The sequence below is a fragment of the Akebia trifoliata genome, chromosome 3 (assembly GCF_017979445.1).
Source record: "Akebia trifoliata isolate Shusen 1 chromosome 3, ASM1797944v1, whole genome shotgun sequence".
Lineage (NCBI taxonomy): Eukaryota > Viridiplantae > Streptophyta > Magnoliopsida > Ranunculales > Lardizabalaceae > Akebia > Akebia trifoliata.
This window is the reverse complement of record NC_141377.1, coordinates 17,371,171-17,393,654: the sequence shown is the minus strand read 5'-3', so window position 1 is coordinate 17,393,654 and position 22,484 is coordinate 17,371,171. Positions and strand designations below refer to the sequence as shown.

The 22,484-nt window shown below is 35.8% G+C and overlaps 1 protein-coding gene across 9 annotated transcripts in view; it reads right to left on the bottom strand.

Annotated features, from left to right (window-relative positions):
- Positions 1–22,484, bottom strand: part of LOC147406076 (caffeoylshikimate esterase-like) — an 82,271-nt gene that overhangs the window by 24,228 nt on the left and 35,559 nt on the right. For 3 of the 9 annotated variants that reach the window (XM_086433990.1, XM_086433992.1, XM_086433991.1), the window contains exons 4-9: positions 21,454–21,580; positions 21,210–21,356; positions 12,565–12,695; positions 12,350–12,487; positions 11,657–11,755; positions 2,091–2,232 (exon numbers count right to left, since the gene is read on the bottom strand). In XM_086433990.1, the coding sequence (XP_086290116.1) occupies positions 2,091–2,232; positions 11,657–11,755; positions 12,350–12,487; positions 12,565–12,695; positions 21,210–21,356; positions 21,454–21,580 (784 nt within the window). Of the gene's footprint in view, positions 1–5; positions 1,310–2,090; positions 2,233–11,656; positions 11,756–12,349; positions 12,488–12,564; positions 12,696–21,209; positions 21,357–21,453; positions 21,581–22,484 lie in introns of those variants that run through there. The other 6 variants (XM_086433985.1, XM_086433987.1, XM_086433995.1 and 3 more) reach the window with 4 other exon arrangements.

Genomic DNA, 22,484 nt, shown 5'->3' with positions numbered 1-22,484 from the left:
ACACTTATGATCATAAGTTATTTTACTGATGGACGACAAGTTGCAAGACAGGTTAGGAACGTGAAGAACATTATGAAATATTAAGGAAGGAAAAAAGATGGATAGATCTGGTTCTAGCTATAGCAGAGAGGGAATCATCTGCAATTTTGACCTTTTTGTTGCCTGCACAAAAACTGTAAAAGACAAATAACTTTGAGCAACCTGTCATGTAGTTGATTGCTCCAGAATCGATGATCCAAGAATTTTTTGAATTTGGAAAAACAAATTCACTAAGAAATGCAGAATTGAAAGAATTACCTTTTTGAGCCAAAGAACAAGACGGGTTTACAAACAATTTTGGAGATTGAAAAAGTTTATATAAATGCTCTAACTGCTACTTCGTGAATGGGACAGTTTCTGAATTGATTTAGTGCTCATGAGATTCGTCTGTTATAGTGTGAAAAGCACGCCCTTCTCTACCAGAATTCTTCTTCCAATTTGGTAGTTTACTATGAAGTTTCCAGCAGGTCTCCTTTGTGTGTCAAGGTTTTTTGCAATGCTCACACCATGGCTTCTTTTGCTCATCTCCCTCGGAATCTGATCCCTTAGTAACAAAGGCTGAGCCCTCAGGTTCTTGGTTTAGACTATGCTCTGGATTCCGCAACATGATTTTTTTTCGAGACTCCTCACGTTTGACTTCAGAGAAAACTTCACGAGTGGAAGGCAATGGTCGTTGACCCAGAATCCGTCCCCTAACTTCATCCAGATACCAATTGAGACCTACGAGGAACATGTAGTCCTGATTATTCTCTTCCCTTTTTGGTGACGAGCACAATCATTGGGATTCTCCCAATCATCATCATAACATTGATCTAGTTCTTGCCATAAAGTCACCATCTCATTGTAATAAATGGTAACCTCACGGCCCCCTTGCTTGGATTGCCAGAGTCGTATATTCAAATCGAAGATTTGGGAAGAATTCTCCAAGTCTAAATAACAATCTCGCACAGTCTCCCAAACTTCCTTGACTATCGGTCAAAAAAGGTAGGGCTTCCCAATCGTTGGCTCCATAGAATTGATAAGCCATGCAAGGATAAGGGAATTTCATATCACAATTTTTTCAGGAACGGATCATTTGAAGCAGGTTTTGTCACTTCTCCTATTAAATGCCCCAATTTCCCTCTTCCATTAATCACCAATTTCACAGACTGTGCCCACTCGAGATAATTTTTCCCATCGAGTTTGTGAACTACGAGTTGCAGGTTGGAAGTTTGCGAGAGATAATTGCCATTCGATGTCGAAGCAACAGATTTGATGCTTTCCGATGAATCTGTAAAGGCAGTAGGATTTCTTGTTGCATCAGTCATCACCGTTTTCGCTATGAAAAAAAAACTGGATTGAGCGCACGAGACTCTGATACTATGTAATTTTAAAGAAAATAATTGTTCTTCTTATTCATCATAATGCTTGAGTACAAGGTTATATATAGCAAAGAATACTATCAAATCTATAACTTACTTTCCTATAAAAAAGGAAAATCTAATTAGAATACTAACAAATCTGTAACTAACTTTCCTATAAAAGAGGAAAATCTAATTACTGCAAAAAACAGTAAAATATGCCTAATCATAATCTGAGATACTAACTTAGATTTTATTTGACAGAAAATAAAATATACTAATAGTTTTCCTAAAACTTCAACAGTCTTATATGTCCAACTATCAGGAAACATAAACTAAGGCATGGTTGCTAATCCTCTTTTGTGTGATTGATGCAAATTTGCAAACCTCTCAGTGAAATTTAATTAAAGTACCATGTGCACATCAATCAAATTGCTGCAACGATATTATGAATTAATTTAATTATTCAGCATAATACAGAGAGACCTTGTAATATAATATTGACAGGTCAGTAGCAATGAAACTGAAGTGTGATCACAATTTATTTCTATCTTTTGCATCTCCAAAAAATAATATTAGCCTCAACTAATACTATAGTACAGAAATCAAATGAAAGAAAAATTTATCAACATGGGGCATTTCTGATGCTGCGCTCATCAAGCCAAGATAAGATATCATCAAAAACTCGAAATATCATTTCATTTGTTTCACCTTCAAGAAGTGAATGATAGGCATCTTTGTAAAGGAGGAGCTTCTTGTCTGAACTGCACGCCTTCTCATACAAAGCCTTACTCACTGATGGGTCAGTTACAACATCAGCCTCTCCGTGCAGGATCAATAATGGCAAGGAAACCTGTAATGTATCACAGATTTTCTAAGTTAGCCAACACTAAACAAAACAGTTGGACACATGTAATGATGATGACGCGGATACACGTCCGCTTTCAAGCACAAGAAACCCAAAATGCTGATACATCAATACACATGTATTATATTTTATTAAAATTTAAATTTACAATTTAATAAGTACATAAATTTATCATCATCGAAGCCTTTTTCCCAAAGATTTGGGGTCAGTTTAACGAATCCCTTTTCATATATTCAATTTTTTCCAGAGCCACGCTTTTTGTTATTGAAAGTGTGTCCATATTCACTTTCAACATCTCAATCTACATTCTTTTGGGTCTTCCTCTCGCTCTATTAGAACCTTCAAATAGCATCTTTTTTATTTATTTTTTCTCTAACTGGGGTTGTAATCATTGAATGTGCCCAAATCATATTAAGCGATTTTCTCCTAGTTTTTATCTCCTATTGTAGCTATTACTATATTTTTCCAAACGGGTTCATTTTTTATTTTACCACTGTTAGTCTTTTCACTCATCCATCTCAGCATCCTCAACTTTGCGGTCTTATCATGTCAACTCCTTCTCTAGTCTCATAAACTAATATTGTATGATCTGTAAATAGTGTACACTAAGGTATGTGCTACTGAATATGAGCAATTACTTCATCTCTAAATAGAAATACATACAGACTCAAAGTCGATCCCTGATACAAACTAATTATAACTGGAAACTCATTTGTTTTCTCTTATATATCCGTAATTATATCAATACATCCATTTTTCACTCCTTTCTTTCCCAATAACTGCCAAATGAACTCTCTAGGTCCTTTGTTATATGCTTTCTCTAAGTTAATAAAAATCATTTGGAGTTTTATCTTTTTCTGAACTTCTCTATCATTTGTCAAAGTACAAAGATTTCCTCGATAGTTGATGTAACTAGCATAAAATCAGATGTTTTTTTGTCTTAACCTTGTTCAACACTCTTTCCTATTGTTTAATAGTGTGGCTCATGAGTTCAATACCTTGATAGTTGGTGCAATTTTTTGTCTGTTTTATTCTTAAATATAGATACTACAATATTTTTCTCCGTTCATTCAACATCTTTTTAATCTTTAAACTATCATTGAATAGCTTAGTTAGTGAAGGCAATCTAAAAGTTCCGATGCATTTCTAAAATTCTATCAAAATACCATCCAATCCAAAAGGCCTATATGTTTTCACCTTTGCTAGTGTTTTTATTTCTGAAATCCTAATAATATGGAAACATACATGCTCTTGGATTTCTCATATATCTCTTGCATTATGCACTCCTCATTTGATAAGTTTTGAAAACAACTCCACCAGGATTCCCCAATTTCTTCATTTCTTACCAAGAATCTCTCATCTTGACCTTTAATTTCCATTCTGTGATTCACCTTCTCATGTACCCATATGTTAAATAGAGCATAGTATGCCTTATATCTAACTTCACTTACCCTCTTTTTTGGCTTCTTTTTAGCAATCAGAAATCAAATTTATGGAAATGAAAGAAACATAGAACACAAAAAGAGGAAGACTAAAGACAACATAAAGTTAGTTAATAAGGGAAAATTTGAAGACATTTGAACTAACAGAAATCAGAGCTGTTTTCTTTTGATAGAATCAAATCGAGGGAAAGATTCGTTAAACAGATCCAAATAGTTGGGATAAAGCTTTGATGATAATGACGATGATGATTAATAAGTGTAAAGTCTATCATCAACAACAGTTGTATTTAAAAACTTGATAAAATAGTATGGAGGATGGCACACACCAGCGGTCTTTTAGAATCATTTTTTAAGAGAGCTTTTATTACTACAGAAACTTTTCTATAACACCCCAATTAATGAAATTATATATAACACACTAAAGCAGGGTATAGACACCCAAATTTAATTAAAAAAAAGTTGGACAACCTTGCATGCATCCCAGTAAAACACTAACAAATTTGAAGGAAACATCCATGTTTCCTTTATTTAGATGAACATAATCACTGGGATGGAATGAATCCTCATGTGAAGATGTTTGACCAAGTCCTACCCACATTGGTTGAACAACATGAGTCATCATACAAAATCTGCCACATAACATCAATTGATTGTTGACAGTTGGGTGGGGTTCGTTCCTGTTGTATATTTTCAAAATAAAATAAGAATTTTTATAGTTTTTTGGTTTGTTTTTCTTAAGTTAGATTTTGAGGTTTTTTGTGTATATAAGGTTTAGTCCCACATCGCTCACAAGTTAGAAAGTGGTGTACCTTATAAGTAATAGCCAACATAGTTAGTTGTATTTGTGTCACACCTTTAGGCTTTGATCCAGTGCTTCGAGGTGGTGCGAAGCACCACCCGCGCACGCGCACGCCCACGTGCACGTGCGAGTGCGAAAGGGCGATTGGGCGTTTAGGGCGCATTGGGCGCTTTGAGGCGCACTTGGCACTTCGCACGTACGCATCGTCGCGAGGAGCTGGGGAGCCTTAAAGTTTTCGGGATACGAAACCATCCAACGGTGGTGGTTGATCCATCACGTGTGATGGATCGGGTGCGATCAGCACCGCACGATCAAGTTAGTATCCGATCGGGAACCGATCGGATACGATGGATCGAAATAATACCGAATCGAGAACGATCCGATGCATTGGATTAAGGTAGTACCTGATCAGGATGATCAGATGCGATGGATTGATATAGTAACGATCGGATCCGTTAGATCAAATGGCAACTGATTGGACGCGATCAGAGCCACTAGATCAAACAGATTCAATTAAAAAGTATTAATTAAAGGACATGAGACACATTCTTTCGATAGGGTGCAATCTAGATCGTTAGATCTCAGATAAGGCACAATCTAACGGCTATTAGACCAAGAGACATTATATCATGACTCATGGTCAACAGACACAGAAATGGCTATAAAAAGCCAACCAGGATTCAGATTTCTTCACCGAAAATTTCTGTATTCTCCTCTCTCTAAGCTTAAGATATAGGCATCATCAGTTTGTTAATTTTCCGAGTGTTCTAGGCTAAATCAGATCGTACATAATCTGATTTAGTGTATTGAGTGTAAGGCTTCTTTGTATCCTGAAGGCATTTGTTCGTCAATCCCTTGTGTACTTTGGTTCAACCAGTAGGGGAGAATATTTGTCTAAAAGAGATCGAATCTTTTCGAGCCTAGAAGTTAATTTTCTTCCTCCTTCGTCAGAATTCCAACAGTTTTAGACAAATATCCTCTTATTCGATGGAGGCTTCGACATTTCATTCTCTCCAAATGATGAATCAAGACATGTCTCGTCTTGACCGATTTGATGGACAACACTTTACTAGATGGCAACAGAAAGTGTTGTTCTTTCTAACTACACTAAACATAGCCTACGTTCTAGATGATGATCTAGAACTCATTCCTGAGGCTACTCCAGAAGACAGTACGGAATTGAAAGAAAGGCGTAAGAAACAAAAGGCGGATGATTTTCTGTGCAAAAACTACATTCTTAATGCTCTCTCCAATTCGATTTACGATATCTACCGTACGATCAACTCAGCCAAAGATCTCTGGAAAGCCTTGGAGAACAAATACAAAATAGAAGAGGCAAGTAATCAAAAATTTCTTATTAGTAATTATTTTGAGTTTAAGATGTCCAACGATAAACCAGTTCTGTCCCAAGTACATGAACTTCAATTAATCGTTGGGGATCTTAAGATTGCCGGTATCGATCTTCCAGAAGATTTTCAAGTGGGAGCTATCATATCAAAGCTTCCTCAATCCTGGAAAAGTTATAAGAAGAAGATGAAACATGAGGAGAAGAAGTATACTTTGGAATCTCTACAACGTCACCTTCGTATAGAAGAAGATGTTCGTAATAGAGAACATAAAGATGAAGAAATAGAGAAAACCAAAGTTAACTTTATTGAGGGTGATAAGCCCAAAAAATTTGATTTTAGGTTAAAACCTAAGAAAACTTCCTCCTTTAAGAAGAATTCTGATAAAAACAAGAAGAAAAACAGCAAGTGTTTTTATTGTAATAAGCCTGGTCATTATGCACGAGAATGCCGACATCGAAAGAAGGAATTCAAGAAAGAAACAAATACAGTGGTGGTAGAGGAACCAATGATTGCAACAGTTTCCCATACTCGTTCACTTGCACATGTTGTGTCAAACAAAAGTGGTTGGTGGGTTGACACTGGAGCAACAGATCACTTCTGTAATGATAAAATTCTCTACACAAGATATGAACCTTGTGGTGAAGGTACAAAAGTGAAAATGGCAAACGGTTCACTTTCCAACATTCTCGGAGTTGGGACTGTGGGTCTTAGATTCACTTCTGGGAAAACTGTACTTCTTTTCAATGTTTTCCATGTTCCAGAACTCTCTAAGAATCTCGTGTCAGGAGACTTGCTTAATAAATCAGGTTTCAAGCTTGTATATGAATCGGATCGACTTACCTTGTCCAAGAACAATGAATTTGTGGGACATGGTTATTCTTGTAATGGCATGATACGCCTAAATTTAGATAATGAAATTTCTTCTGTTTTGTATGTTGTTGATTCATTATGTTTGTGGCATGGTAGATTAGGACACGTTAATTATGGTTCAATTAAACGTATGATTAATCTAGGACTTATTCCTAAGTGTAACTTAGAGAATATTTCTAAATGCCAAACCTGTGTTCAATCTAAGATAACTAGAAAATCCTTTAAATCCGTTGAAAGAACATCTACTATCTTAGAGCTTATTCATAGTGATGTATGCGATCTTAATAGTAAAACACGTGGAGGCAATAGATATTTTGTTACCTTCATTGATGATTACTCAAAGTACGCATATATTTATTTAATGAAAACTAAAGATGAAGTTTTTGAAAATTTCGAATCTTTAAGGCAGAAGTTGAAAATCAACTTAACCATAAAATTAAGATTCTACGTTCTGATAGGGGTGGTGAATACTATCCAAATGAGTTCATTAAGTTTTGTGAAACTCATGGCATTATCCATCAAGTTACGGCTCCTTACACGCCGCAACAAAATGGAGTTGCAGAAAGAAAGAATAGAACTTTAATTGAAATGGTAAATGCTATGATAATTAGTTCAGGATTATCTTACTCGTTAGTGGGAGAAGCAATTTTTCTGCTTGTTATATCTTGAATAGAGTTCCAACAAAGAAAAATAATGTAACCCCCTATGAACTCTGGTTCAAAAGGAAGCCTAATCTTAATCGTCTCAAAGTGTGGGGGTGTCTTGCCTATGTAAGAAAACCCAATCCTAAGAGACCAAAGTTAGGAGTTAGAACCTACAAGTGTGTATTTATTGGTTATTCTCATAATAGCCTAACTTATCGTTTTCTAGATCTGGAAACTGGTGATATCATTGAATCTGTAGATGTAGAATTTTTTGAGGATTTGACTAAGTCAAGTTCTCATGATCCAATTTCTGAAAATTCTATTCCTAAACAGATTCATCAACCTGTTCAAAATAACACTAGTGGTGACCCAGGTCCTGATCAACAAGATCCTGAACCTAGGAGAAGTAAGAGAGCTAGAGTTGAACGCACATTTGGACCTGACTTTCTAGTTTATCTTGTTGAAGGAGATAAATATGAAGTCAAGAATATTACTAGGTTCATATTAAATGTAGAGAGAGATGAACCCTCTACATTTTCTGAGGCTATGAACTCAAGAGATTCATTATTTTGGAAAGAAGCCATTAATGATGAGATGAATTCGATTATTTCTAATCAAACTTGGGTTCTCTCAGATTTACCCCCAGGTGCGAAACCTATAGGGTGTAAATGGATTTTTAAGAAGAAATTGAACGCAGATGGATCAATAAATAAGTTTAAAGCTAGATTAGTTGCTAAAGGCTTTAAACAAAGACACGGGATAGACTATTTTGATACATATGCTCCAGTAGCTCGGATATCATCTATTCGACTACTAATTTCTCTTGCTTCCATTCATAAAATGGTTATCCATCAAATGGATGTAAAAACAGCTTTTCTAAATGGTGATTTAGAAGAAGAATTTATATGGAACAACCGGAAGGTTTTGTCAAACCTGGTCAAGAAAAGAAAGTTTGCAAACTAATTAAATCACTTTATGGTTTAAAGCAAGCTCCTCTTCAATGGCATGAGAAATTTGATAAAATAGTCTTATCTTATGGTTTCAAAGTAAATGATGCTGACAAGTGCATTTACTGTAAATTTGAAAATAATGTTGGTGTCATTATTTGTCTCTATGTTGATGACATGTTAATATTTGGAACTAACATTGAATGTGTAGAAGAAACCAAAAAGTTTCTATCTACTAATTTTGATATGAAAGATTTAGGGGAGGCTGACGTAATGCTAGGAATTAAAATCCTAAGGAAAGACAATGCAATGGTTTTGTCACAATCTCATTATATTGAGACAATTTTGAAAAAATATGGTCATTTTGATCATAAACCAGCCCCTACCCCTATGGATCCTAGTATCAAATTAATCAAGAATACTGGTCGTGCTAAAGCTCAATTAGAATATGCCAGTGTTATTGGGAGTCTTATGTATGCTATGCATTGCACAAGACCTGACATTGCACACGTAGTAGGTGTGTTATGTCGTTTTACTAGTAATCCAAGTACCGAGCATTGGAATGCTGTATCTAGAGTTTTAAGGTACTTGAAGGGGACTTTAGACTATGGACTACATTATCAAGGATATCCAAATGTACTTGAAGGGTACAGTGATGCAAGTTGGAATAATGTTGAGTCAAATTCAAAGTCTACAACTGGCTGGATCTTTACGTTAGGTGGAGCTGCTATTTCTTGGGCATCTAAGAAGCAGACTTGTATTTCGGACTCTACCATGATATCAGAAATGATAGCATTGGCAGATTCATGTAAAGAGGCAGAGTGGCTTAGAAATCTATTAATGGATATACCATTATGGAAGAAGCCCACTCCAGCTATAATGATCAACTGTGATAGCCAGGCAACATTGTACAAAGTTAAAAGTAAAGCGTACAATGGAAAATCAAGGCACATAAGCCTTAGACACAATTTTGTGAGACAATTACTCAAAAGTGGAGTAATTACAGTCGACTATGTGGAATCCAATAGGAATTTAGCGGATCCTTTAACTAAAGGACTTCCAAGAGATATGATATCTAAAACTTCAAAAGGAATGGGGCTAAGGTCTATAAAATAAATCAATCACCTTTGATGGGAACCCAACCTTTGTCTTGAAATAGATAGACAAGGTTCAATGGGTACAAACAAGTCAAATAAGTGGTTTAGCAGGACACTAGAACTAATTTACCCCACTTTCTAAATCTAGTGTTGGTTTCTGCAAGATAAAGGATGGATGCAAATCCTTAATAAGTTCTAAAATTTTAACTAGTGACTCGCAGAATCACTTCAAGTGAACTTACCTATATGAGTGAGGAAATCAGGCCGTTTCCTATGAAAACTAGACCGTTTCTAAAAGCACTCATGAAATTAGGATATAGCGCATGGCCAGTAATGTGCAAAGCAAATAGAACACTCAACCTCATGGAGAAAAGTATGTGTGAAGAATCCGGCTCGTCTTTAACGGTCCTTGGTTCAAGATACGTTCACCACAGCACCTTGACAAAGCTCTGATTGTTTATACTAAGTGAAGGTTCAAATCCAAAAGATACCTCTCATCTATGTACTAATCTCTACGATGATGCCAAATTTTTAAAAAAAAAATGATATAATCGTTTAATCGTTCTTTAGTTGTAAGAACTACGGAAGCTTGATCCCTATTTGGGTACGTAGGCAGCCATTTAATGGTGCAGCTATTTTATTATTTATATATATATATTTTTCAACTATTTATATTTTGAAATAGTGGGGGATTTGTTGTATATTTTCAAAATAAAATAAGAATTTTTATAGTTTTTTGGTTTGTTTTTCTTAAGTTAGATTTTGAGGTTTTTTGTGTATATAAGGTTTAGTCCCACATCGCTCACAAGTTAGAAAGTGGTGTACCTTATAAGTAATAGCCAACATAGTTAGTTGTATTTGTGTCACACCTTTAGGCTTTGATCCAGTGCTTCGAGGTGGTGCGAAGCACCACCCGCGCACGCGCACGTGCACGTGCGACGTGCGAAAGGGCGATTGGGCGTTTAGGGCGCTTTGAGGCGCACTTGGCACTTCGCACGTACGCATCGTCGCGAGGAGCTGGGGAGCCTTAAAGTTTTCGGGATACGAAACCATCCAACGGTGGTGGTTGATCCATCACGTGTGATGGATCGGGTGCGATCAGCACCGCACGATCAAGTTAGTATCCGATCGGGAACCGATCGGATACGATGGATCGAAATAATACCGAATCGAGAACGATCCGATGCATTGGATTAAGGTAGTACCTGATCAGGATGATCAGATGCGATGGATTGATATAGTACCTGATCAGTAACGATCGGATCCGTTAGATCAAATGGCAACTGATTGGACGCGATCAGAGCCACTAGATCAAACAGATTCAATTAAAAAGTATTAATTAAAGGACATGAGACACATTCTTTCGATAGGGTGCAATCTAGATCGTTAGATCTCAGATAAGGCACAATCTAACGGCTATTAGACCAAGAGACATTATATCATGACTCATGGTCAACAGACACAGAAATGGCTATAAAAAGCCAACCAGGATTCAGATTTCTTCACCGAAAATTTCTGTATTCTCCTCTCTCTAAGCTTAAGATATAGGCATCATCAGTTTGTTAATTTTCCGAGTGTTCTAGGCTAAATCAGATCGTACATAATCTGATTTAGTGTATTGAGTGTAAGGCTTCTTTGTATCCTGAAGGCATTTGTTCGTCGATCCCTTGTGTACTTTGGTTCAACCAGTAGGGGAGAATATTTGTCTAAAAGAGATCGAATCTTTTCGAGCCTAGAAGTTAATTTTCTTCCTCCTTCGTCAGAATTTCAACAGTTCCCACATTGCACAAGATACACTATAGGGTGTCAATAAAAATTAAGGACACTGCCATATGTGTCAGGATGTATGTCCATACGTGTCAAAGCACATATAAATGTCAACATTTCAAAAAGGTTTGAAATGCATTGTCATTTTAAATAGGTTTGGGTTCTGTTGACCAAGAAAAAAGCACAGTATTTCGATCATGTAAATGTGAAATCCAACGATTGGGACATAATTCCTCGAGATAAATATCTATGGGATATGTATTGTTGGAATATGTATAAAATCCTAACCATTGGATTTCATACTTACACAGTCAGGATTGTGTATCTTTTCTTGAGTCAGATTTCTTAAGTTAATGGAACCCAATCCTTAAAATAGATACATATATGCATACAAAACAAATGCTTTTAATTTTAATCGATGCCGACGACATGTAAGACGATCATGTGAACAATTTAAGAAAGAAAGTAAAAAAGAGCAGAAAATATGTCAATACTTCTTCCAGTCGATTTTCTATTTCTTTGGTGGTTTTGAGTAACTCCACGGCAGTCTGCAATCGTGGCTTATCCTTGTATGCAATAACATTATAGGCTGTCTGCATTCATCAGAGAACATTTAGCCATGTAATCAATAGTATGAAGAATCACAAACTCATGACTGAAAATTATATACTCATTGTTTTAAATCTCGTCTGAGAATTAGATGACTCGACCAAGTCATCTCAGTATCGTTCAACAGCCACATGGATATACACCGTATCTCACAAGATAAACGAGACGAGTCGGATGATATTTTGAAAATCATGGCCAAGTCAACTGGGATAAGACAATTAATTGTTTTAGAAATGAAATATTTATCATATAAATAAAACATAATTTTATGAATAAACATCTTCGACTATCCCTTATTGTATTAAAAAAAATTATAATTATTTTCATCTAAATATATATAGAAAAAAATCATTAGAAACCGAGTTAAATGGTTTATCTTGTCCAAGACGAGTTGACTTGTTCAAGACAACTCGATCTCGTCCATGGACAAGACGAGATGTCAAACCGAGTTTTATAACCATGCCAGTATGCCACTTAGATTTGACATAATGACATCAAACATCCAGAGTTTTGTGCTACAAACCAGGATGAGCCAAAACATTCAACTTTGGAAGTCTATTAACAGTAGAGTGACAAACCAGCTTCCTCTTTCTTGAGTCTCTGAATGCCATCTCTGCCATATCCTTATCTGGAACTAATTTTGCTTTGGGAAGAATCTTAGCTAAACCAATCAGAAGCTGTGTCACCAACAGAGGTGGAACCATATCATCTGAAATCTACTTGAAAAAATTTCAGTTAATTAATGCTTTGAAATCTAGGCCTCCAAAGTAAAATTCCAGGGTCAGGAGAATACTTTGCACATAGGTGCAAGAAGAACAGCACCATCCCATGCATTAGGCTCCTTTAGGTGCACCTTCAGAGCAACTGCCCCACCCATAGACTGTCCAAACAGGAATCTTGGGAGGCTTTGGTACTCCGGGATTTCTGTCATCCAAACAGATCCAAGGCAAGGAGATATGTTTTATGATTAGAAAGTATTTCAATATTTAGTGTAGTAGTTATCTATAGAAATCTTCAATTAGTTGGAAATTGCAGTTAAACAAATTCATCATTTACATATCAGGAAAAAGTAGCATGCCAATTATGAGAAGTGTGTATCGAGTTGTTGTTTCTTTCTCCCCCCCCACCACCACCACCACCACCACCACCTTGATGGTTGGTTGCCGCATAATATTTTTGTTTTGGTGATGGAGAAGCAAATAGCAATCTTCATGTTAGGCTTATTTGACTTCTTGTCAGCAAGGTATTAAATTTCGGTTTTGGTGTCTATTTTGAGACAGCCTAGAAATAAAAATATTTCAATCAATGTGAAAATTAATACAATTTTCTTGAAAATGATAATACAGATATGAAAATACATCCACAAATCATCAAATTACGATAAATAACCATTTAAGGTGTGAAAATAAAAATTATTCTATTAAACGTTGGTGTAGGCATCTAAAAGTCTTACAGCCAAAAACTATGAACAATAAAACTTTGGATCGAAAGGAGATCTCCCGTAGTAGTACTGTCGAAGGCCAGCAACAAGGACAAAAATCAATGGCAGCACCTCTGTTGCTATCGTATACCACCAAAGACCCACCTAGCTGCTGTCATAGGGTTAACACAATCCCAAAAAAGTCACCTAGTTGTCGGCAGCACCAAATACTAGCCCAGTTGCTGTCGCACACACCTAACCAGCCACTGCTGCTATCATAGAGCAAAAACACTGCTAATGGGGGCTATCCCAGGGAATACTACCTCCCAACAACACTACCAATTACTGTCTCAGGTCAGTGACTGCTGTCACAGGGTTAACACTAGCCCAATTGCTGTCGCACAAACCTAAGCAGCCACTGCTACTGTTGTAGGGCAGAAAAACTGCTGATGGGGGCTGTCGCAGGGCAGACTACTTCCCAACAACACCACCAATTACTGTTGTTGGTCAGAGATCTGTCAATAGGGACTGTCATAGGCCACAGGTCTTCGCAACAACACTCATATTGTTGTCGAAAGACAGAAAACTGTCAAATTGTTGCTATCGCAGGGCACAAAAACAACCTAATTGGATGAACAAACCCTAATGTAAGCTAGAAACACAATGCAGAAAAATTATCGCATCATGTAATTATATCCCTATCGCAACATGCGATAAAGAGAATAAGAAATAAAAGACTCCCTAAGAGGAAAGGTCTAATGAAGCTGCTCTAGGTTAGGGTTTAGTGAATAAAGAGGAGAAGAAAACAAGGAAGGAGGAGAATCAAAGAGAGGGGACAAAATTCCTTGGCTTTGATACTAAGAAGAATTTGAGAATAATAATTGTCAAGTCTCTTTGTGAGAGCATGACAAAAATTTATATTAATAAAAGAGTCAAAAGACAAAAATGCCCTTACATATAAGAAATAAATAAAAACTATTACTAAAATAACAACTAGATTATTTCCAATAGATTGAAGCCTTCAATGAGAATATTCAAATCCGGTAAAAAGGACGACACGCGTTCTTTCAGTTTGAAGAAAAAAACTAGGATTTGCAGTATTTCTACAACAAACGTATTGGCAGAAAACGGAGCCAATGATTTGTTGATTCTAGTAGCTTTCGATCGTATAGTGGAAATATTCATAAGTAATATTTTGAAATGTATTGTTGCCGACTTTAATGTGCATACTATTAAAAGATTACGGATTGCAAAAATGGAATCCTTAATCGACTTTGAACTAATAATGCAACTAATCAAATCCTAGACATTAAAGTCTACAATGCAGCAAGGAGTGTAAATAGGGCATGGCTTTTTGTATAATGCAACAAAGATAACTTGACAGGGGCCTCAAGGTTGAACCTCTAGGATTGGGTTAGTGTTCTTAAATTAGGGTTACTACGAAACAAACAAGAGAAAAGGAAGGGGAAAGATGAAATGCTAAGTGTGGGATGCAAGTGCTATAAAATATAAGTGTGCTAAAGGACAAGTGATAATAACTAATGTAGACTAAGAGTTTGAGAAGGAGAATAGAAGAATATATTGGAGAAACCTGGGAGGAGTAGAATTAACTCCAACCCTAGCAGCACAATGTATTATATATCGTAAGTAAAATAACAAAAGAAAGAAAAGACAATACAACCCCTACTAATAATAACTTATTACTCTTAAGACTCCCCCTCAAGTAGGAGAATATATATTATATAAGCCCTACTACAACCCAATGACTTAGTAAACAAATCAGCAAGTTGATCTTCAGAAAATAGCAATTTCACCATTCAGGAGTTTATTATGAACAAAGTCACAATCAACTTCTATATGTTTTATCCTCTCATGAAACACATGATTAAAAGTTGTGTATGACTGCATAGTTATCACAAAAGAGACTCATAGGTAGTTCCACTATAAAGCCTATCTCCTAAAGAAAATGTCTTAACTAGGTTAACTCACAAGACATGTATGACATAACTCTGTACTTAACCTCCACACTAGATCTAGCAACAACTGTTTGTTTCTTGTTTTTCCATGTCACAACATTACCACCCAAGAATGTATAATACCCAGTGCTAGACCTTCTATCTGACGGAAAACCTGCCCAGTCTGCATCTGTGTATCCTTTTATGCGAGTATGACCATTTGACTTGTATAACAAACCACGTCCTAGGGAACCCTTCAAGTACCTAACAATACGCTGCAATGCTACCCAATGAGGTTCTTTAGGAGCTTCCATAAACCGACTAACAATACTCACAGCAAATGAAATGTCCAGCCTGATAATGGTGAGGTAGTTTAACTCCCCAACAAGTTTCCTATACCTACCAGGATCATCAAAAAGATCTCTTTGATCAATAGTCAATTCTGTTTTGGATCCACGGGAGAATCCACAAGTTTAAATCCAAGTAAACTAATCTCATCTAATAAATCTAGGGTATACTTTCTTTGTGAGAAACTAACACCATCAGCTAAATGTGCAACCCCAATACCAAGAAAATATCTTAACTTACCCAAATCCTTAGTATGTGTAAAAATGACTTTAATTTCTCAATCCCAACATCACTCCCCTATCAATACAATATCCTCCACATACAACTTGAAGAACATACCCACTAGTGGAGTGAATGAAAAACAGAGACTAGCACCTCGACATCCCAAACTCAAGTATCGCATTGCTAAATTTTCCAAACCATGTTCGCAAAATCAAGGGATGAAGGATAGGGCATTAGATTTGGCCCAAACCTTCCCTCTTTAGTCCTTCTAAAGTACAACCTAACAACGGTGAGGATAACTAGAAAATTTTCCCACCCAAAAAGATATATCATTGAGTTCAATTACTTAGGCTAGAAAATTAGGATTTTGTCCCTCCAAGGTATTACAACTTGAAAGTGCAAGTATAAATGAGGGAGAGAACTTAATTTGAAACTAAAGTATCAAATATACAAGGCATAAAAGATCAAAGGAAGCTACACTAAGGATAACACAAAATCATGATAAAACACCTCATTAGATTCATTAACTTGTAAAGAAAACAATAATTTATACATTATATACACTTAAAATCAAAACACAAGTACATGGAAATGGTGAAACAAACCCACAGAAGATGATATTGATGCCATGAAGTGAACTCCAAGAAGTCCCAAATATAAGAGGGAGAGACCTCTTCCTACCCCTAGCAAGGGTACTTAGAGAACCAAGATGTGGGAGGGCATAAAAATGACCAAGGAATGAAGAAGATGGAAGAACGTCATAGTGTAAATGGACGCAACTCCACAAATGCTATATCCCATAGTATTATGATATGGAGTGAGGTGGAGGATTGATTGGATGAATATGACAGGTAATTCTAGTTTGTTGTCTTTTTTTCGTTCTTCTACCTGTCAAAGTGTGAAACTGGCAGATGGTTCATTTTCTAAAATTGTTGGTTTGGGTACCTCTCGAACTCATCCTGATATTTCTGTCTTTTGTTTTTTATGACAGGTAATTCTAATTTATTGTCTTTTTTCCGTTCCTCTACCTATGAAAGTCTAAAACTGGCAGATGGTTCATTTTCTAAAGTTGTTGGTTTGAGTACATCTAAAACTCATCTTGATATTTCTGTCTTTTGCTTTTTTTCATGTCCCTAAATTTCCTTTTAACCTTTTATCTGTTAGCAGCTGACAAAGAAATTGCAATGCTCAGTAACTCTCTTTCCTAATCGTTATATTTTTCAAGATCTAAAATCGAGGAAGACGATTGGTGGCGGGTGTAAAGTAGATGGCCTTTATTAATTGGATCGTGCTTCTACCAATTCAGCACTTAATTCATCTACTAGCTATTTTCAGTGGCATTGTCAACTCGGTCATCCATCTTCTTGCATTTTACGCAGTTGAATTCCTAGTTTGAGTCATGAGTCTCTATGTAGCTGTGAAGCATGTCAGTTAAGTAAACATCATTGTGTTTCTTTTCCACCTAGTGTTAGTAGTAGAGAGTCTAGTCCTTTTTGTTTAGTTCATTCCGATAAGAATTACATCACATCTTGGTTTTAAGTATTTTGTTACATTTGTGGATGATTTTTCAAGAATGACTTGGTTGTTCTGAATTGTTTATTATTTGTAAAGCCTTTCATATGGAAATACAAACTCAATTTGGTTTGCTAATTTGTGTTTTACGATTTAATAATGCTAAAGAATATTTTCTTGGTGATTTTAGTATTTATCTTCGTTATCTTTGCATTATCCATCAGTCGTCTTGTATACATACACCTCAACAAAATGGCATTGTCGAACGAAAGAATCGTCATCTTTTAGAAATTGCCTTCGTTTTAAGGTTTCAGATGAATGTTCCCAAATTTTTTTGGAGTGATGTCGTTCTTACCATTTGTTATCTCATTAGTCGGATTCTGCCACCTATTCTTGATGGAAAATCTCCACAAAAGATTTTATTTCCTAATAATCCTTTTCACCTTTCTCCTCGTGTTTCTGGTTGCGTTTGTTTTGTTCACCATTTGGGACCAGGAAGAGAGAAGTTGGATCCCGAAAGTCTAAAATGTGTTTCTCTTGGGTATTCACATACATAGAAGGGTTATAGATGTTACAATCCTACTTTAGGCAAATATTCCGTATATGCAAATGTTACCTTTTTTGAGTCAGTTCCTTTTTTTTTTTTTTTTGAAGGTTAGTTCCTTATTTTTGTGATAACTCTTCTAATGACTTTACTAGTGGTCCTATAACATTGCCTATGCCTATTTCTCCAAGGATTCCATTGCATGTTTCTGCCATTCCTCGTCTCAAGGTATAGTCCAAGATAAGGGCCACTACAACACCACCTACTCCAATTCCCTCCTCTTCTGAAGATTCAGTTCCCTTCTCCTTTGAAGATCCAGTTCCATCGCCAATTCTTCATTCAAAAGAGTTGCCTATTGCTCTTCGTAAAGGTACTCATTCTTGTGTTACCAAACATCCAATTGCTAATTTTGTTTCATACAATTTGTTATCTTCTTCATTGTCTTTTTTTTTTTCTTCCATATCTTCTATTTCTATTCCTACAAGTCACCAAGATGCTTTATCTAATCCGAGTTGGAGGACAGCAATGGAAAAGAAAATGACTGCTCTTCATAGTAATGGGACATGGACTCTGGTTTCTCTTCTACCAGGGAAGAATGTTGTTGAATGTAGATGGGTGTATATTGTTATGTTTCAACCTGATGGCAAAGTGGAAAGACTAAAGGCACAACTGGTTGCAAAGGGTTATACATAGACTTATGGCATTGATTATGCAGAGATCTTCTCTCCAGTGGCTAAAGTTTCCTCAATGCGTGCAATTATTTCTTTAGTTGTTATGTCAGGGTGGCGTTTGTACCAATTGGATGTGAAGAATGCCTTCTTTCATAGTGACTTACATGAAAAGGTTTATATGGAGCAACCACCTGAATTTGTTGTTCAAGGGGAGATAGGTAAGGTATGCAAGTTGGGAAAGGCACTCTATGGTTTGAAACAGTCTCCAAGAATGTGGTTTGGGAAGTTCAGTGATGCAGTACTTGAGTTTGGCATGTCGAGATGTCAAACAGATTACTTAGTTTTTCATTTCCGTTCTACTAGTGGGTTTATTCTACTAGCTGTTTACGTAGATGATATTGTGTTGATAGAGAGTGATGCTAAGGGAATTGAAAGGCTAAAGTCATTTTTGCAATTGAAGTTTCACACTAAGGACTTGGGTAAATTGAGGTATTTTCTTGGTATTGAAGTGACTCATTCAGAAAGTGGTATTAGTGTGTGTTTGGTAACACTTTTGAAGTCTGAATGGAGGTGGTCCACCTTTAAAGTTCAGACTTTAGAAGCTTTATTTCCGTTTGTTTTGGTTCAGATTTTAGACTTTAGAATCAAAATTCAGAAGTTTTTAACCAGTGATGGAGGGATGTTGGATGAAACTTCTGAAATCTGATTTTTTTTTATTCTTAAAATACCCTCCTCAAAATCCTAATTTCTATCACTTATCATTTCTTTATACGAACCCTAAAACCCTTATTTTTAACTTTTCTATCTCTCCTTCCTTGACAACACACCTCTACAACTGTGTTGTCAAGGTCTCTCCCTTTTCTCTCATTTCATGTTCGAAAATCCTATATTTTTATACGAACCCTAAAACCTTATATTTTTCAACTAGAAAACAAATGATTATTTATTGTTTGAGTATTACTTTGTTGGAATATAATTTTTCAAGTATAAATTCAAATTGAAAGCAATGCTTTTCGGGTGTTTAATTTATTAGAAATCGAAATTAAATGTGTGGATGGTTTCATTATGCATAATATATTATGTTTTTTGGATAACAACTTATTAGAATTACAAGAGGGTAATATTGTCAAAATAACTATTACGTTTTAAAATTCTATTTGTAACCAGAAGCTCTTAAAAATGATAAACAAACAACTTTTCCAAAATAAGATTTCAGATTTTAGATTCCAAATTTCAGAAAACAGACTTCAGACTTCAGAAGTGTTACCAAACATACCCTTAGTCTTTTCCAAAGGAAATACACTTTGGACCTTCTAGATGAGACTGGTTTACTTAGTTCTAAGCATGTTGATACACCCATGGATCTTAAGCAATAGTTGACTATTGATGAGGGAGACTTGTTGGATGATCCAGGAAGGTATAGGAGGCTAGTTGAAAAGTTGAATTACCTCACTATTACTAGACTAAATATCTCATTTGCAGTTAGTACTATTAGTCAGTTTATGGAAGCTCCTAAAGTACGTCACTGGGTTGTAGCGTAACATATTATCAGGTATTTGAAGGGCTCCTTGGTTGTGGATTATTGTATAAGGCCAATGGTCATAATTATGTAGAGGGTATACAGATGTAGATTGGGCTGGTTCTCCTTCTAATAGGAGATCCACCACTGGGTATTGTATCTTCTTGGGAGGTAATCTTGTGACATGGAAAAGTAAGAAGCAGATAGTTGTTGCGAGATCTAGTGTTGAGGCCGAGTATAGAGTCATGTCTCATACGTCTTGTGAGCTAGTATGGTTGAGACATTTCCTTCAAGAGCTTGGTTTTACAGTGAATACACCTATGAGACTTTTTTGTGATAACCAAGCAACCATACACATTGCATCTAATCCTGAGTTTCACAAGAGGACTAAACATATTGAAATAGATTGCCACTTTGTTCATGACAAACTGCTTAGTGGGGAAATTACTACTTCGTTTATGAAGTCTGAAGATCAGCTAGCTGATTTGTTCACAGAGTCATTGAGTTTTAGTAAAGTGGAGTATATTTTAAACAAGTTAGGATTATATGATATATATTCTCTAGCTTGAAGGTATATTACGAGTAATTAATTATTAGTAGTAGGGTTACATGTGTAATTTCCTTTTATGTTAGACTTAATATATATATGAGCTGATGGTAAGGCTTGGAGTCACTTTTACTCCTCCCACATTTTCTCCACTCTTCTCTTCTCTCCTCAAACTCTTATTCTACGCTATTTAATAACATTGGTAATAGCACAAAATTTTGAACTATGGTGGTAATTTTTTTTCTTTTCGATGTGTGTAAAGGTTATACATTTTCCAAGTGGACTTTTTTAATGCTTATAAAAGTTTATAGTGGTAAATAAGGAATTCTAACATCAAATATAAAAAAAGTTGAGAAAATTCAGATTAAGATGGCACTCAAATCCAAGATCAAATACATGGTCCTTATAAACATCATATGTCTACTGGAATAAAAATTCTTCTGCTCAAGTTTTAGGAAAAAATAACACTAAAGCAAATCCTTGACTGAATATATACATAATAATATTTTTTCTTTTTTGCAATCCTATTCCCTATATCATGCTTTTCAATAAAGTTTTCACATTGATAGCGAAAACATTAGTTTGATGTTAACTATAGCGAAATAAAATCATTTAATATTAAATGTGAGACATTGATGTAAATTGTAGGATTAAAAGATAAAATGCACCCAATTCCTACATGCAAGTGGTGGTATCACACCTTTGACTTTGGAGAACTGCTCAACAACATCGTTTGCTAGCTTGTCAAAGCTTGGAATATAGCCATGAAGACCTTCTGAAAGACCAAATCCGGGGTAATCCATTGCAAAAACAGCATATCCTGATGATGCTAACTTCCTAGCAATCCCTACAAATAATCAATATGAATAACTAAGTTTCGATCATTTCCAGGATACCAAGAAAAAATAAAATTCTCTTGCCAAATATTGTTAATAGTTACATGCCTTCAACGAAAAATGTGCAAGTGTCTCCATAACCATGACAGAAACAAACCACTGCTTTTAGTGGAGAAGTCTTCGGAAGCCAACTTTTAGAGAAAATTTCCAATCCTCGAGAGTTCACCTCATACAACTGCATAGAAGAATCTAAAAATGATTATCTTTGCATGAGAAGTTATTGTACAGTATTATCGCAAAGATCATAAAAGGAAGCCATGGCATTAATCAAAGGCTAGCATATATCATCAAAATGAATGGACACCTCTAGAAAGCCCTTGTCATGCCATCTTCATAAGATAGAACCAAAAATAAATAAATAAATAAATCATGAGTAAATTCTAATATCAAAGAAAGAAGAGGTTGAGTTGACCAACCAAATACAAAAAACAGTAGGAATTAAGAACCCTACCCACAACCTACTAGGTTCTAATGGTACAGACCCAATCCCATCTACCCAAGAAATTTTCAAAAAAGACTCCCTTAAATTCCTTAAAGATTGTAAACTAAGGGTCTGTTTAATTGCATGGACATTCCTTTTCCCATGGACTTTCAAATCTATGGGAAAAAGTTTAAGGTGAAAAATACAAGTTTTGTTGTTTGATTGAACTGGGAAACATACGACAAAAAAAATTCAAAAGAGGGGAAAAAGAAGAGAAAGAGAGAGAAAGAGAGGGTGGAGGAGGTGTTGGGGGTGGAGCATGTAATGACCTGAAATCCTAAAATGTATCTCGAGGAAAGAATTTTAGATCCGTGCATTGATTTAAAAGTTATCAAATCCTCGAGTTTCGCATTAGATATTTTCCCAATAGGTAAACGACACCTTAGAGACGTAATTTGACGAAACCGATCATACCATTAGATTCGTGTCGAAAAATCACCCAAAATAGAGTATAAGTTTGTCCAATTTGGCATTCGGGAAAAACAATTCCCAAAATGACAAGTATGTCCCAACTTAAGTGATATAAATATCTAAATTCTATTAGAAAAATCAGATTTTTCTTATTCTCCTCTCCAAACAAATCTCAACCCTTTTCCTT